The following is an 11,948-nucleotide window of genomic DNA, read 5'->3' as shown; positions in this document are numbered from 1 at the left end:
GTGCTTCCGACCCTGCATCCAGGGCCCAGCCCCTTCCAGCACACCTTGCAAAGGGCACAGTGCCACCACTGGGACTGGGCACAGGCTTGCTGCCTGCCAGCTGCCTAGCCCCCTCTCCTTCCTGCCTGCTGTCTCTCATCCCTTCTTCCCTCACTGCCAGCTCCCTTTGTTTCTCTTCCTTCCTTCCCCTCTCAGCACTGCTGCACTCCTCTCCCTTCTCTTGCAGGTCATAATGCTCATACTATTCCTCCTCTGGCTTGAGCAATGCATCCGCCGTTACTTCAGTGTGTACCTGGATGAGGACCTCAACCAGCAGAGGACTCAGATGTTGCAGGAGTTGGCCTTCAGGACCATGGAGCAGGGTGTTGGGTCCTGGGGAGCCGTGCTCTGGACTGCCGTGCAGCAATGCCTGTTCTGGGCCCTTGCTGGAGCTCTGATGGTTCTCTTGGCACTCTACTGGTGGCTCAGGAAAGGGGTCTGTGAGGTGGACAACAGAAGGGACTCAGAGAGTGAAGAAAGTGAGGAAGAAAATCCTCCTGAGATGAATATGACCTGGATCTTTTCGAGACGCTTCCAGCTGTCAGTGCCGAAGCTGGCTTCTAGGAGACGGGTGGTGCAGGAGCTGCTGAGTGACCTTCTCCAAGTCTCCCACCATCTCTTTTCAGACAGCTTCTTCCCGGTGCTGGAACCAGTCATTGGGGTGGGCAGTGCCTGTGAAGGATGGAGTCCCCATAAGGAGGAGGACGTTGTCTACTGCATGTTTGTTCCCCTGAAGCCCCCCCGTGGGCATGCCTTCCACCTGGAGCCAGACCCCATGGGGGAGATGCCACAAACGAGCATGCGCATCCGCGTGGAGCTGGTGTGCACTTGCACTGCGGGACAGGCTGACCAGAACATGCTGTGCTTCCTCCACCACTCTGAGGAGGAGCTGAAGAGAAATCAGGTGGCCAGCCTTCTACAGACCCTTTGCACTGGCCCGTACCTCGATGGGGAGAAAATTGCCCTCTGGTTCCAGACATTTGTGATCTCAGCCTGGTCAGCAGTGCCTCAGTCCCATCGCTACAGCATGAAGGTGCTTCCCTCCTGCCGCTCCTGCAAGATGAAGCTGATGAAAGCCTCTGGGAGAAGCCTCTTTGTGGAGACAGTTTTTAGTGTGCAGCAAGGTGACTCGGACATCTTCCTGAGCAGCCAGCCTCCAGAGGCCCAACTCCCCCCAAGCACGACATGGCTGGAGAGCTATGCCGTGGCAGAGGCAAAGTTCTTCAGGCATGTCGCCATGCAGGCCCCACCCCGCAGCTGCCACCTCAAATGCCTGCGGCTCTGTGCTCGCATTCTGGAGGGCTCAGACTTTCCTATCTATGCCTTGAAAACCACGGTCATGCACCTCCTGACCTTGATCCCTCTGTCAGAATGGCAGAACAAGTATCTCCTCATGCGGGTGGATGACACCATGCGCTACCTGCACTGTTGCCTAGAGGAGAAATGCCTCAAGCACTTCTTCTTTGACAATGAGGACATGCCCCAGGAGATTTCCTTGCCCCCAGCCTTCCAAGGGGCACAGCCCTGGAACCTCTTCCAGCACCTGGCACAGGATCCAGCCGCTCACACTGAGGCATTGAAGAAGTATGATGACCTGCAATATCACCTCTACTTTGGGTTCTGAGTGAGACAACTGTAGAATCACTGAATCATAGAATCGTAGTACTGTAGAAGAGTAGAATTCGTTAGGTTTATAGGAAAATATTTCCAATATCATCCTAAAGATACTTTGACCATCTGGGAGCTTTAGTTGATGTAAAGTTTACAACAAATGATGTGTTTGAATGAACACTGGATCTCTGAGCATCCATGCATCACCTTGGCATGGAATGCAGCTGCTCAGCTACCACAGAGTTGGAGATTATTTGGTATAAGACCTGAGGCGGTAGGCTCTGGTTTCTCTGATTCCCTGGCGACACTCCCCCATTGTCCATGCTCCTGCACTGGAGAAATAAGAATAATTGGTCACCTTCCACAGCTGTACTCATTGCCAAGTGGTATTTAATGTTGCTGCCCTCCAGCAGCTCCTGCAAATGGCCCTTTTTGAGAGAGTCCATTCCTCCTGTGAGCTTTACTGGTACAAAGATGGCAATAAATAATATATTTGAGAAAAAACTACATCTGTGAGCCTCCCTGTTCATTCTGAAGAAGAGAAGGCTCCAGGGAAACCTCATTGAAGCCTTCCAGTACTTGGAAGGGATCTTGTAAAAAACCAAAAGAGAGTGACTTTTTACACAGTCAGAATGGTGTAGGACAAGGCAGTTTTGTACTAAAAGAGGAGATTTAGATTACATGTTAGAAAGAAGCTTTTTACTGTCATGCTGCTGAGGCTCTGGCACAGGCTGCCCAGAGCAGCTGTGGCTGCCCCATCCCTGGGAGTGTTCAAGGACAGGTTGGATGGGGCTTTGCGCAACCTGGTCTGGTGGAAGGTGTCCCTGCCCATGAACTTTAAGGTCCTCTCCTTCCCAACCACTCCTGGATTCTGTGGTCTTGCATGGTGTCTTTGGACATGGGCCTGAAGAAGGAGCAGGAGGGGAGCCTGTTGCTGTGGGGTTCAGCATCCTCGGGCAGATGGCACAGGGGTGCCAAAGACTGCCTGTGCACAGCCATGCACAGAGGAGCTGTGGAAGGCTCTGCAACACAAATCTGAGGGAGTTGGGGGTGTGTAGCCTGGAGAAAAGGAGGGTCTAGGGAACCTCACTGCTCTCAACAACTCCCTGAAAGGTGGTAGCAAGGTAAGGGTTGGCCCTTTCTCCCAGGTAACAAGTTACAGGACAAGAGGAAATGGCCTCAGGTTGCATGGGGACATGGTTTAGATGAGCTATTTGAGAAAGGTTTCTTCCTGGAAAGGGTTGCCAAGCATAGGAACAGGCGTCTCAGGGATGTGGTAGAGTCACCATCCCTGGAAATTTTTAAGAGATGCTTCAAGTGCCTGGATGTAGCACCTGAGGACATTGGCTAGTAGTGACCAAAGTGATGGCACTGGGCTGGTGGTTGGACTTGGTGATCTTAAAGATAATTTCCAACCTTAACAATTCCATGATTTAAGTACTGTTTTTGTCAAAGGAACTGTCACTATATATTAAAATATATTAACACATACATACTGCATGTGATAATCTCTGCTCAACATACAGCATTTCCTCTTGCTTGAGGCAAAGCAGTTTGCAGGGCAGTCAACTCCATGTTTTTGTCAACTGTCACTATATATTAAAATACGTTAACACATACACACTGTATATGATAATCTCTGCTCAATATACAGCATTTCCTCTTGCTTGAGGCAAAGCAGTTTGCAGGGCCATGAGCTATTTGAGAAAGGTTTCTGCCTGGAAAGGGTTGCCAAACATAGGAACAGGTGTCTCAGGGATGTGGTAAAGTCACCATCCCTGGAAATTTTTAAGAGATGCTTCAAGTCAAATTATGTTCCAGCTGGAAACATGCTATTAGTCATCACATGAGATAAAAGACTGCTTCCCATACGTCTTCTGATGCTTGCCACATTTACAGGTGTCTTTGCCTTGGATGCCCATGCCTTCTGTAAGAGGAGAAGAGAAAGGTGGGCCTGATGTTCTCCCTGCAAATTTGTGGGTGTAGCTAGCCAACACTAAAGATAACCAAACTATTCCACACTTTGAAATCCCTCACCATATCTTGCTGCCCGTGAAACAAAGGAAATATGCAGCTTTCTTATTAAAATGAATGAATAATAACTGAATAATGAATATCTGTGATTAAAATCCCCAGTATCACAGCCCCATCTAATGGACTGGCTGAAAGATATTCAAAGGACCTACAAAAAGCCTGTCTGTTCTCTAGCAAAATACGTTATCATGATAAACAGGACCCTGTGGCATATTAAACTCTTAATTACGGCACAGGAGGCATTTTCTCTGAAAATTAAAGAGGTTGCAAAATGGCTACAGCCTCTGGAAGGCAATTCTTAGAAGCCAAATGTAACTCAGCGTTAGTGACTCCTTTATCTACTTCCTTCAGTATTCTCTTGGCACAGATTAATGTGGAGAGGGGAGTCTCCATATTTCTTAGTCATGTTATCATTATGCCAATGACTCTGGAATGCCATAATCCTACAGAGCAGCACAGGCCCAAGGGAAAACACGAGGAAATCACTGAGAGAAGAGAGATATCAGTTAATCCAGGCTTCATTTGCTATTGTATGTTTGAGACCTTGTAAGAAAATGGAATTATGAAAAAATGGCAGATGGTGTGTGGCTTCCAGAGAAGTGGCTTGGCCTGCACAGTGTCAATCTTGGGGAACACCAGCTCCAGGGCTGCCTGTGCTACATGCTGTGGGATACATCTCTGTAAACCCTCCTGATCCTAAGGCTGGTTACCAGGCTTTTATGTCTCATAACCAAAACCTAATGGATCAAACCTCTTTAAATAGGTACTGGCAGCAGGATGAGTTTTACAAGAGTCATGAGTTTTACATCCTAATCCAGAGCTCCTGAAGGGATCCAGGAGGAACTTTTCATTTCAGTGGGTGATGGATTGAGTAAATACCAGTTTCTAAGCATCTGCAAAGGTGTTTTAGACACAAGTAATTTTTGTGATACCAGGTCACTAGGAATTTCTAGTGCTTCTTCCTTGGAGCTCCTCAGCTTCTCCAGCAGTGACAACTGAAAAAGTACTTCTACCCAGATGACTCAGAGCTCTAAGCCCACATCACACTCAGGAGTGCTAATTAGGCCCCTTACTCCTGGAAACAGGAAGAATTAGGCAGCAGAAACCCTTTGTAAGTGTTCTCATCCTGAGAGCCCACTCTGTTTTCTCTTCTGAAGGTTTCCCATCGCTTTACTCACCCTTGTTAAGAAAAAAGCTCACGCAAGATGTCTTAACATTTCCTGTGTTCGTGAGAGTGAATGCCCAGACACAAACAAGGACTTTTTCCTCCAAATCCATAAATCACTGCTGTGTTCTACAGGAGTTCTGAGTTGGGTATCTGACTGCAATATTTATCACACACTTACCTTAGGGCCTAGTATGGACTTTGGTAAGTGGACTCTGCAGGCCCCATAAAGCCTGGTCAAGAAATAACTGAAGCAGGAACATCTGCTTATCTTAAGAGACTCTCAAGTAAATCCTTACTTAAGCCAAGTTCATTTTGGGGGAGAGATCACTTCAGATGGAGAAAATGCTGACTGTGGGTGCCTGTGGGGCTGGAATGACATGGTGCAAGCATTAATCTTCTGGATGCAAAACTATTTCAGCAGCCACAAAAGTTCCCTTGCCCTGACCAAGTGCCAAATTCCCATTTGAATCAGTCTCCTTGCTGGACTTGTACACAAGGAAACACTTCAGGGTTCATTTGGGAAATGTTTTTGCTTGGGTTAACAGCTTTGCCAGGAGACTGATTCTTCTAGTTTGGATTGATTCACCCCCAAGAGGCAGTGGGGTCCAAGAGGGCTGCTCCAGGGCTTGGGCACTGCCCAGAGAGATGTATGGTCACAGGAACAGGGCCTGCAGGTACAGGTGGCTGAGCTTTGTGTCACCTCCTCCAGAGCCACCACAAAACAGGGGCAGAAAAGGCAGATGGATGACATGACACCACCTCTGTTAGTGACCAGCACTGTTTCTCCTAAATTCCATACCTAGAACAACAGACTCAGCTAACTGTAAGGTCATTAGGGAAGAGGAGGCTGAAGCAGCCAGGATTTCTCTATGGGGTGAGCCCCAAATTCTGGCCCTGGCTGCTGCATCGCGGCAGATGCCCCACTCTGGAGCAGTCATCAGAAAACAGGGGCATCTAGTGGCTGCGCCAGAAAGTTCAATGAACACCACCATTCCCTTGAAAAGATGTCAGAGTTTGCCTTTCCCCTCTCTCAGCTCTACAAATAAAAATATTTTATGCCATAGCATTACCTGAAGAGGGAGGGAGAGGCCCAAGTCCACGCTGGATTTCACACTCTTGGAGCAGCGTTTCTGACCCATCTGTGACCTTTACAACAGTGTAACCAAATTAAATGAAGCTTTTGCTGGTTTCTGCTGCAGCTGCTGCTCTGGACAGACAGACCTACATCCCTGGGACCCAAATCCCCTGCTGATTCATGGCAGGGGAAATGCTGCATCTTTCTGTTCTGACCAAGGCAGAGTCTGGCCCCTGAGCAGCAGCTGTGCCCTGCAAGCACCATCGCTGTGTGTGACAGCCACGCTGGCCTGGTGCCTGCTGCTGCCCAAGGATTGCATTTGCTGGTGGTCATCCCCCTGCACCACTGAGCTGTGGCCTGGCTGCAGCACTGGAGCTACAGCTCATCACAGTGGGTTAGGGGCAGGGAGGGGAATCAAGGACTGAGGTGTGTTTTGCTCCTGTGGCTCCCGTTCCCCAGCTTTACTCCCTTAGCTGATGGCTCCAGAGCACAGGCATTGCAGCAGCTCCTCCTTCCCTACTCTAGGGAAGGGGCCACCTGTTTTCCTTCTGGATAGGTACCTTCCTGAGGTTTTCTCCTGCAAGGAAGGAAAGGGAGATTATCAGAAATGCAGGTGAGGAAGCATTGTTTGCATTAATAGCAGAGATATGTTACAGCTCCAGGTATAATTCCCTTGTACAATGCTCTGAGCCTGCACATGCAGCCCTTGCACACAGCACTTTTCAACCTATTCACACCCTAGGAATTGCAAAGGGGACTATCTGGTCACTAATTGCCCCTGGCAGTGATAGCTTTCAGTCCCTCTTGCTCTATTAGGTGCTCATCAGCATCACTGGCTTAGTGTGATCTGAATTTACCTGAATTCTCCCTAATGTGTGGACAGAGCTGGCATATTGCAAAGGGAGTGTCACGCAGGAGAGTTCCAAGTTTTCCTATTTAATGGCTAAACACAGGACAGCCCAGTCCCCTAAGCTGTCAGGCATCTATCAAATGCAAAATTCATTATTTTATTAAGCAAAAGGAAAAAGGGAGAAAGCAAAAAGCAAAGAACTGAGGGCTGAATGCTAATGGGGCTATTGCTGTTATGCAATTCTCTACAGAAAATCAAGACAAATGATAATACTGGAAAGGCATATTATTATTTTATAGGCTTAGTCCCAAAGTGAGAGGAGGAGAGAGAAAAACATGCACAGCTGTTTTTCCCTTTTCTGGCCACTTTGATGCACTTACAGGATACATAATTTTGCAAGGTCTGTACGTGCTCCCTGAGTCACAGCTCAACTCACCAATAAACTTCAAAGCTTGCATTCCCCAGACAATCTGTTTTATGCATAGATGTGCATTCTATGTACAAATACTATTTATTTTGGTGGATTTAGCAGGCTGGCAGTCAGCTAAGGAAAGAGAGGTTCTGAAAAGTGGTTACTGCTGTGACTGCAGTTCAGGTGAACATAGACAAGCTCAGCTCAGATGAGTACCCACCCAAACCCAGCTGGCAGTGGGTCCATGCAGAAGAGAGCATGGTGAGCAGCTGTCCACAAAGGTAGGGAAATAAATCAGTCCTGAGCCCATGCTCAGCTGTGCTGGTTGCAGCAGAGGATTGGACTTAGATCAGGTGCATCATGAGGAGTTGGAGGTCCCCTCCTTTTCTTGCTCTGCAATAAACAGACTTACAGAGTGGAGACATTTGAAAATCCTGTTTATCTGCTGTCTTGAGGTTTTTTTATGCCCATACCCACACACACAGAGAAAAATCGCACAGAGGTATGATGTGCCAGATGAGGAAACACTGGTAACAATTTTGATAGCAAGCTTTTGGCTAAATGACTTTTTAATGGAAGTTCAGCCTTGGGATCAGTTACAGAACAGTTACATGTAAACAAGGACATTTTTATCTGTAGCCCTGTTCCAGTGTGGAAAATAGCTACTGAGATGGCCTCCCCTTGGTGCACATCAGAGGATGCCATGTGGGCACAGAGCAGCCCACAGAGAAGCAGCTGTCCAGATAGCATTTCCTTTTCCATTGGCTCCAGCCAGTTGCATTGATCTGGTAATCTTTTAATACCTTTAATTCAAAAAAACTCTGAAAGCAGCACACAATTGTGAAAGAGAAACTGGCTCTTCTGCTCACTCCTTGTGAGAAGAGTTGGAGAAGGTCAGTGCAAGACCAACAAGGGCCTGTCTCACTGGAACTGTGGTATGGGTAATGTTCCTTTTCCAAACAGCCTTGACACCTCCATATGTGACACCAGGGACTTGCTTCTGAGTGTGCAGGTGCACCTTGGCTGGAGAAGACACATGGTGTTGAGTTTGTCTCCTTTGGTTGCTCTGAACTCACCTTAATTTCTGCAGTTCTTGGCCTGATGTAATGCTTGATTTCCTTATGAGTGGAATAAGCTAAGCAGCATTCTGATGGTAGAAACTGGTCATAGTAAGCAGGGATTGCTTCTTACTCCCTCTTTTTCCTGAGCAGTAGTGAGAGCTTTGTGGCTCTATTCAAATGTATGCATCCTCTGCATAGCCTCAATACTGAAAAAAAATTTAATATTCCATGAATGGCAATTTTTACTGTAGTGAGCTTAAAACTCCCTCAAATCCACTGTTGTGGAAAGCAGATCCACCTCTCCAAGGCAATATTTACCATAGTGAGTTTAAACCCCCCTCAAATCCACTAGAAGACTGACCTGGAAAGCAGCTCCACCTCTCAGGATAGCTGTTCTCCCCAGCCAGCTCTAGAGCTTGGACAAGAGCTTGGCACTGGGGCAATGGCAGAGAGCTACCAGAGAACACTGACAATAATTAACTCTGAGACCACCCTTTTCTCCTGGCAACCATCACCAACACAGTCATCACAGCCCAGGTGAAAATTCTGCCATGCGTGAAGCTGCAGGAACCCACACGTGTGTCTGAGCTGCAGTGATATGTTAATATTGTAAACATTTTGATCTATTGCTTATCCTCCAGCTAAACAAGAAGGTCTTTTTCACCTACTTTTAATTTATTTTCCATGCTGCTGAAAGCAGTCGGCATCTGCAGTGGTGATGAACGACCTTGCTGAGCCCATATAAAAGCCAACAGTTCTCAGTAGTCCAGTTCAGTCTGCTTTCTTCAGAAAGAGCTGCAGGCAGTCTGCTCCAGTTCCTCATTGATCATTGCAGATACTGGGGAAAAACATCTCTTCCCTCTGGATTCAGTCAGGAGCTGCCGTGTACTTCATTGGGTGGGAGACTGAGCCTGGAGCAGACTCTGCTAGGAGTTTCTTCCATTTGTTTCACTTTTCCAGATCTTTGATAACGCTCCCAAGGCTAGGATCTTTCAAGGCCATCACCCACTGTTCTGCTGGGAGGATGATCCTGGTCTGTCAGTGTGACAGGAGAGGCAATGCTGGTGTGAGGACCCTTACAAAACCACAGTCTGCAGAGACTGAAAATCTTGTCACTCTTAGAAGAAAGACACATTTAATCCCCACGTAACAGAGGTGCAAAGAGGGCATCCCCCTGTTTGTGGGAAGCTCACAAATCTGTGTGTCCCAGCAGACAGTTCAAAGCTGGTTGTTTGCTTTCTAAAATTTAATGAAACTGTGAGAGTGGAAAGGCTTCTGGCTTTCAGCAAAGAAAGGATTTTTACAGGCTCAAATGATTAACACAGACTTATCTCTGTCAGTTACTGAAAGAAAGCGAGGTCCTGGAGTTCAGGTGCATGCCTGGGATGATGGAGCTTTGCAGATTTTTAATGGTTGAAGTGATCTTCCTAATCACCCTAATTTTCCACGTGACAGAGAGAAAAGGAGCTGCCCCAGACCCTCTTCAGCAAGGATGTTTGGTTACATTGATGGCTTATATTCCTGATCTTTCCTGAAATGTTTGGAATGTAGAGCTGTGCTTGGTCTCTAGCACTGGCTCAGGCCGAGGGGAGTTCATTGATTCCCTCCATCCAGGTCTGAGCTGTGGGATTCAGGAGTGCTGAGGATGGTGCTCTGTGATACAGCATTGGTGTCTTTGCTCTCCTCTGCATCAAGTGAGGTCTTACCAGGGCTCTGTGGGTCTCAAGCCACAGCACTGGGGAGCTGCACTCCCCTGCAGGCAAAGGCAATACTTGCTGGGGAGAAAGGGATGGATCTCATGGCTCAGAGCCTTTAAACAGGCTCCTTTCCAGGAGCCACATCCTGTCCTGTCTCACACAGCAAATGTGTCTCGAGGGTGACTTGCTGCCCTGCTCCCCTATGATCCTATGACTGTTAAAGCTTTGCTTTAATAACAACAAATTATTGCTCAGTTATGAGGTCCAAAACTACTTGCACAGGTTGTGTGAGTGAAACAGGACCCACAGGCCAAAGGGAGATGACAGCCCAGAGTAGGTAAAAGCCCTTTGACCATCATCCCTCAGATTTAGCTACACTGGTAGAATGGTTTGCAACACAGGCCCAGAAATCTTCTCCAGTGTTAAACAGTTTAGTGCTAGAGCACTGTGCAAATTATTAAAGGTTTCTGTTCAGACAAGACTTTGATTAGAATTTTGCTCATATTATTACAAACTCCCATCCTTCACATCCTTCCCTGGCTGCAGAGAGTTCAGCCAGGGCCGCCTTTGCTGCATTTAATCAGCCTGGGCATATTAACTACAAATTCCTGCAACGCTTGAAACACTTAGGTCTTAAATACGTGCCCATAATTTTTTGCTTGGAAATTTATCAACAGGGTTGAATAATTGTTCATTTCCCCAGTCAGGTTGGCACTGGAATGAATTACATTCATTCCCAAAGTTTTGATAGTGACCTGAGACATTCCCTTCAGTCTTGTATAGGGACATCTTACAAACAATAACTAAAAACCAAGCTATAACAAGGGTTTACTGTAAATGTCAATGAGGTACAACAGTATAATAACCTCATTTTAATGAAGAAAACTGAATCCTGATATTTTCAGCCCCAGGCCAGCAATCCAGTTTGCTCTTTTCCCTGTGCTTTCTGCACAGAGTTCACCCCAGTCATGGAGCTGAGGAACTGCAGTGTTAATTTCTGGATTACTCGCCCTGTGACACATTGGTGGCATCTTTTTCACCACCTGCTGAACACGTGTTTCAAAAAATGATGTTTCAATGGAGGTGCTAGGGGAATGCTCCCCTCCAAATGTGACAGTGCTCATGCTGGGAATTAAGTCATTTGACCTCAAAAATGCGACAGTGTCATTATGGCAGGGCAGAAGGGTGGGGATCACAGTGGTCTAAACTTGCAAAGTCGTCAGTCATGTCATGTGTCAGAGGTTCAGAAGGTCCCTCTTCAAATGCCTGCAGGGCCTCACTTAGCAAGTGCTTAGACCTCTCTGACAGTGATTCCTCAGGATATTTTAGGTTGGTGATTGGCTGGGGAAGTGCAGCTACAAGACTCCCCTGCAGCAGGGAGTAGAATTACCAGGAGCTGAACCAAGGTTTGGTCAATGGCTGCTAGAGTAACTAAGCCTGAATTTTGCCAAAGTATCTCTATATAGTGGAAAAAAATAAAAATTGGAGTGTAGTAGGGACTGGATCTGTCTTCAACCCCTGGAACAGTTTTGCACAGAGCTAATTTTGAAGCAGAGGGATATACGACTGTGCACAGAGCTTCTCCAGGGGGAAATAAAAATAGTCTTATTATGCTAGTGATAAAAATGTCTGTTTCTATGTGTACAGATCTTTGAAGCTCTTCTAGTACAAAATTTGCTCTGCTTTTGTGTCACCACTTCTAACACTCAGCTCTGACAATCGTTGAATAGCTCACCTGTGTCTGCACAGCCTGCTGCTGTAATTAAAGAGGCTGAAATGGTGGCTACAGGGGCAGAATTTCTGAGAATATTCTAAGAATCATACTGGCTAATCCAGACATTCATTGCTTTAATCCCATAAACACTATGGGCTATTATGCCGAGAAGAGTCCCTAATTTCCATACCAGCCCTGCAGCAATAGGAAAAGCACTAAATATTCCTCTCACTGTCTTCACTCATCTCCCTCTGACGATGGTTTTAAAATATAGTCCTGCAAATATG

General features: G+C 46.9%; 1 protein-coding gene across 1 annotated transcript; it reads left to right on the top strand.

Moving 5' to 3' along the window:
* The first annotated feature begins 232 nt into the window (after positions 1-232).
* On the top strand, positions 233-1,663 carry LOC121358202 (inositol 1,4,5-trisphosphate receptor-interacting protein-like 1). The gene has a single exon (XM_041476160.1). It carries the CDS (start codon positions 233-235, stop codon positions 1,661-1,663), a length of 1,431 nt encoding a protein of 476 aa, XP_041332094.1.
* The last annotated feature ends 10,285 nt before the right edge of the window (positions 1,664-11,948 follow it).

This window comes from Pyrgilauda ruficollis, unplaced genomic scaffold (genome assembly GCF_017590135.1).
Source record: "Pyrgilauda ruficollis isolate IOZ18807 unplaced genomic scaffold, ASM1759013v1 scaffold38, whole genome shotgun sequence".
Classification (NCBI taxonomy): Eukaryota; Metazoa; Chordata; class Aves; order Passeriformes; family Passeridae; genus Pyrgilauda; species Pyrgilauda ruficollis.
Note: the sequence above shows the minus strand (reverse complement) of the source record. Positions and strands in the feature narration are given on the sequence as shown.

Bases quoted from the DNA above. Each gene is read 5' to 3' on its own strand.
- LOC121358202 (XM_041476160.1), top strand. From the start codon at position 233: ATGCTCATACTATTCCTCCTCTGGCTTGAGCAATGCATCCGCCGTTAC.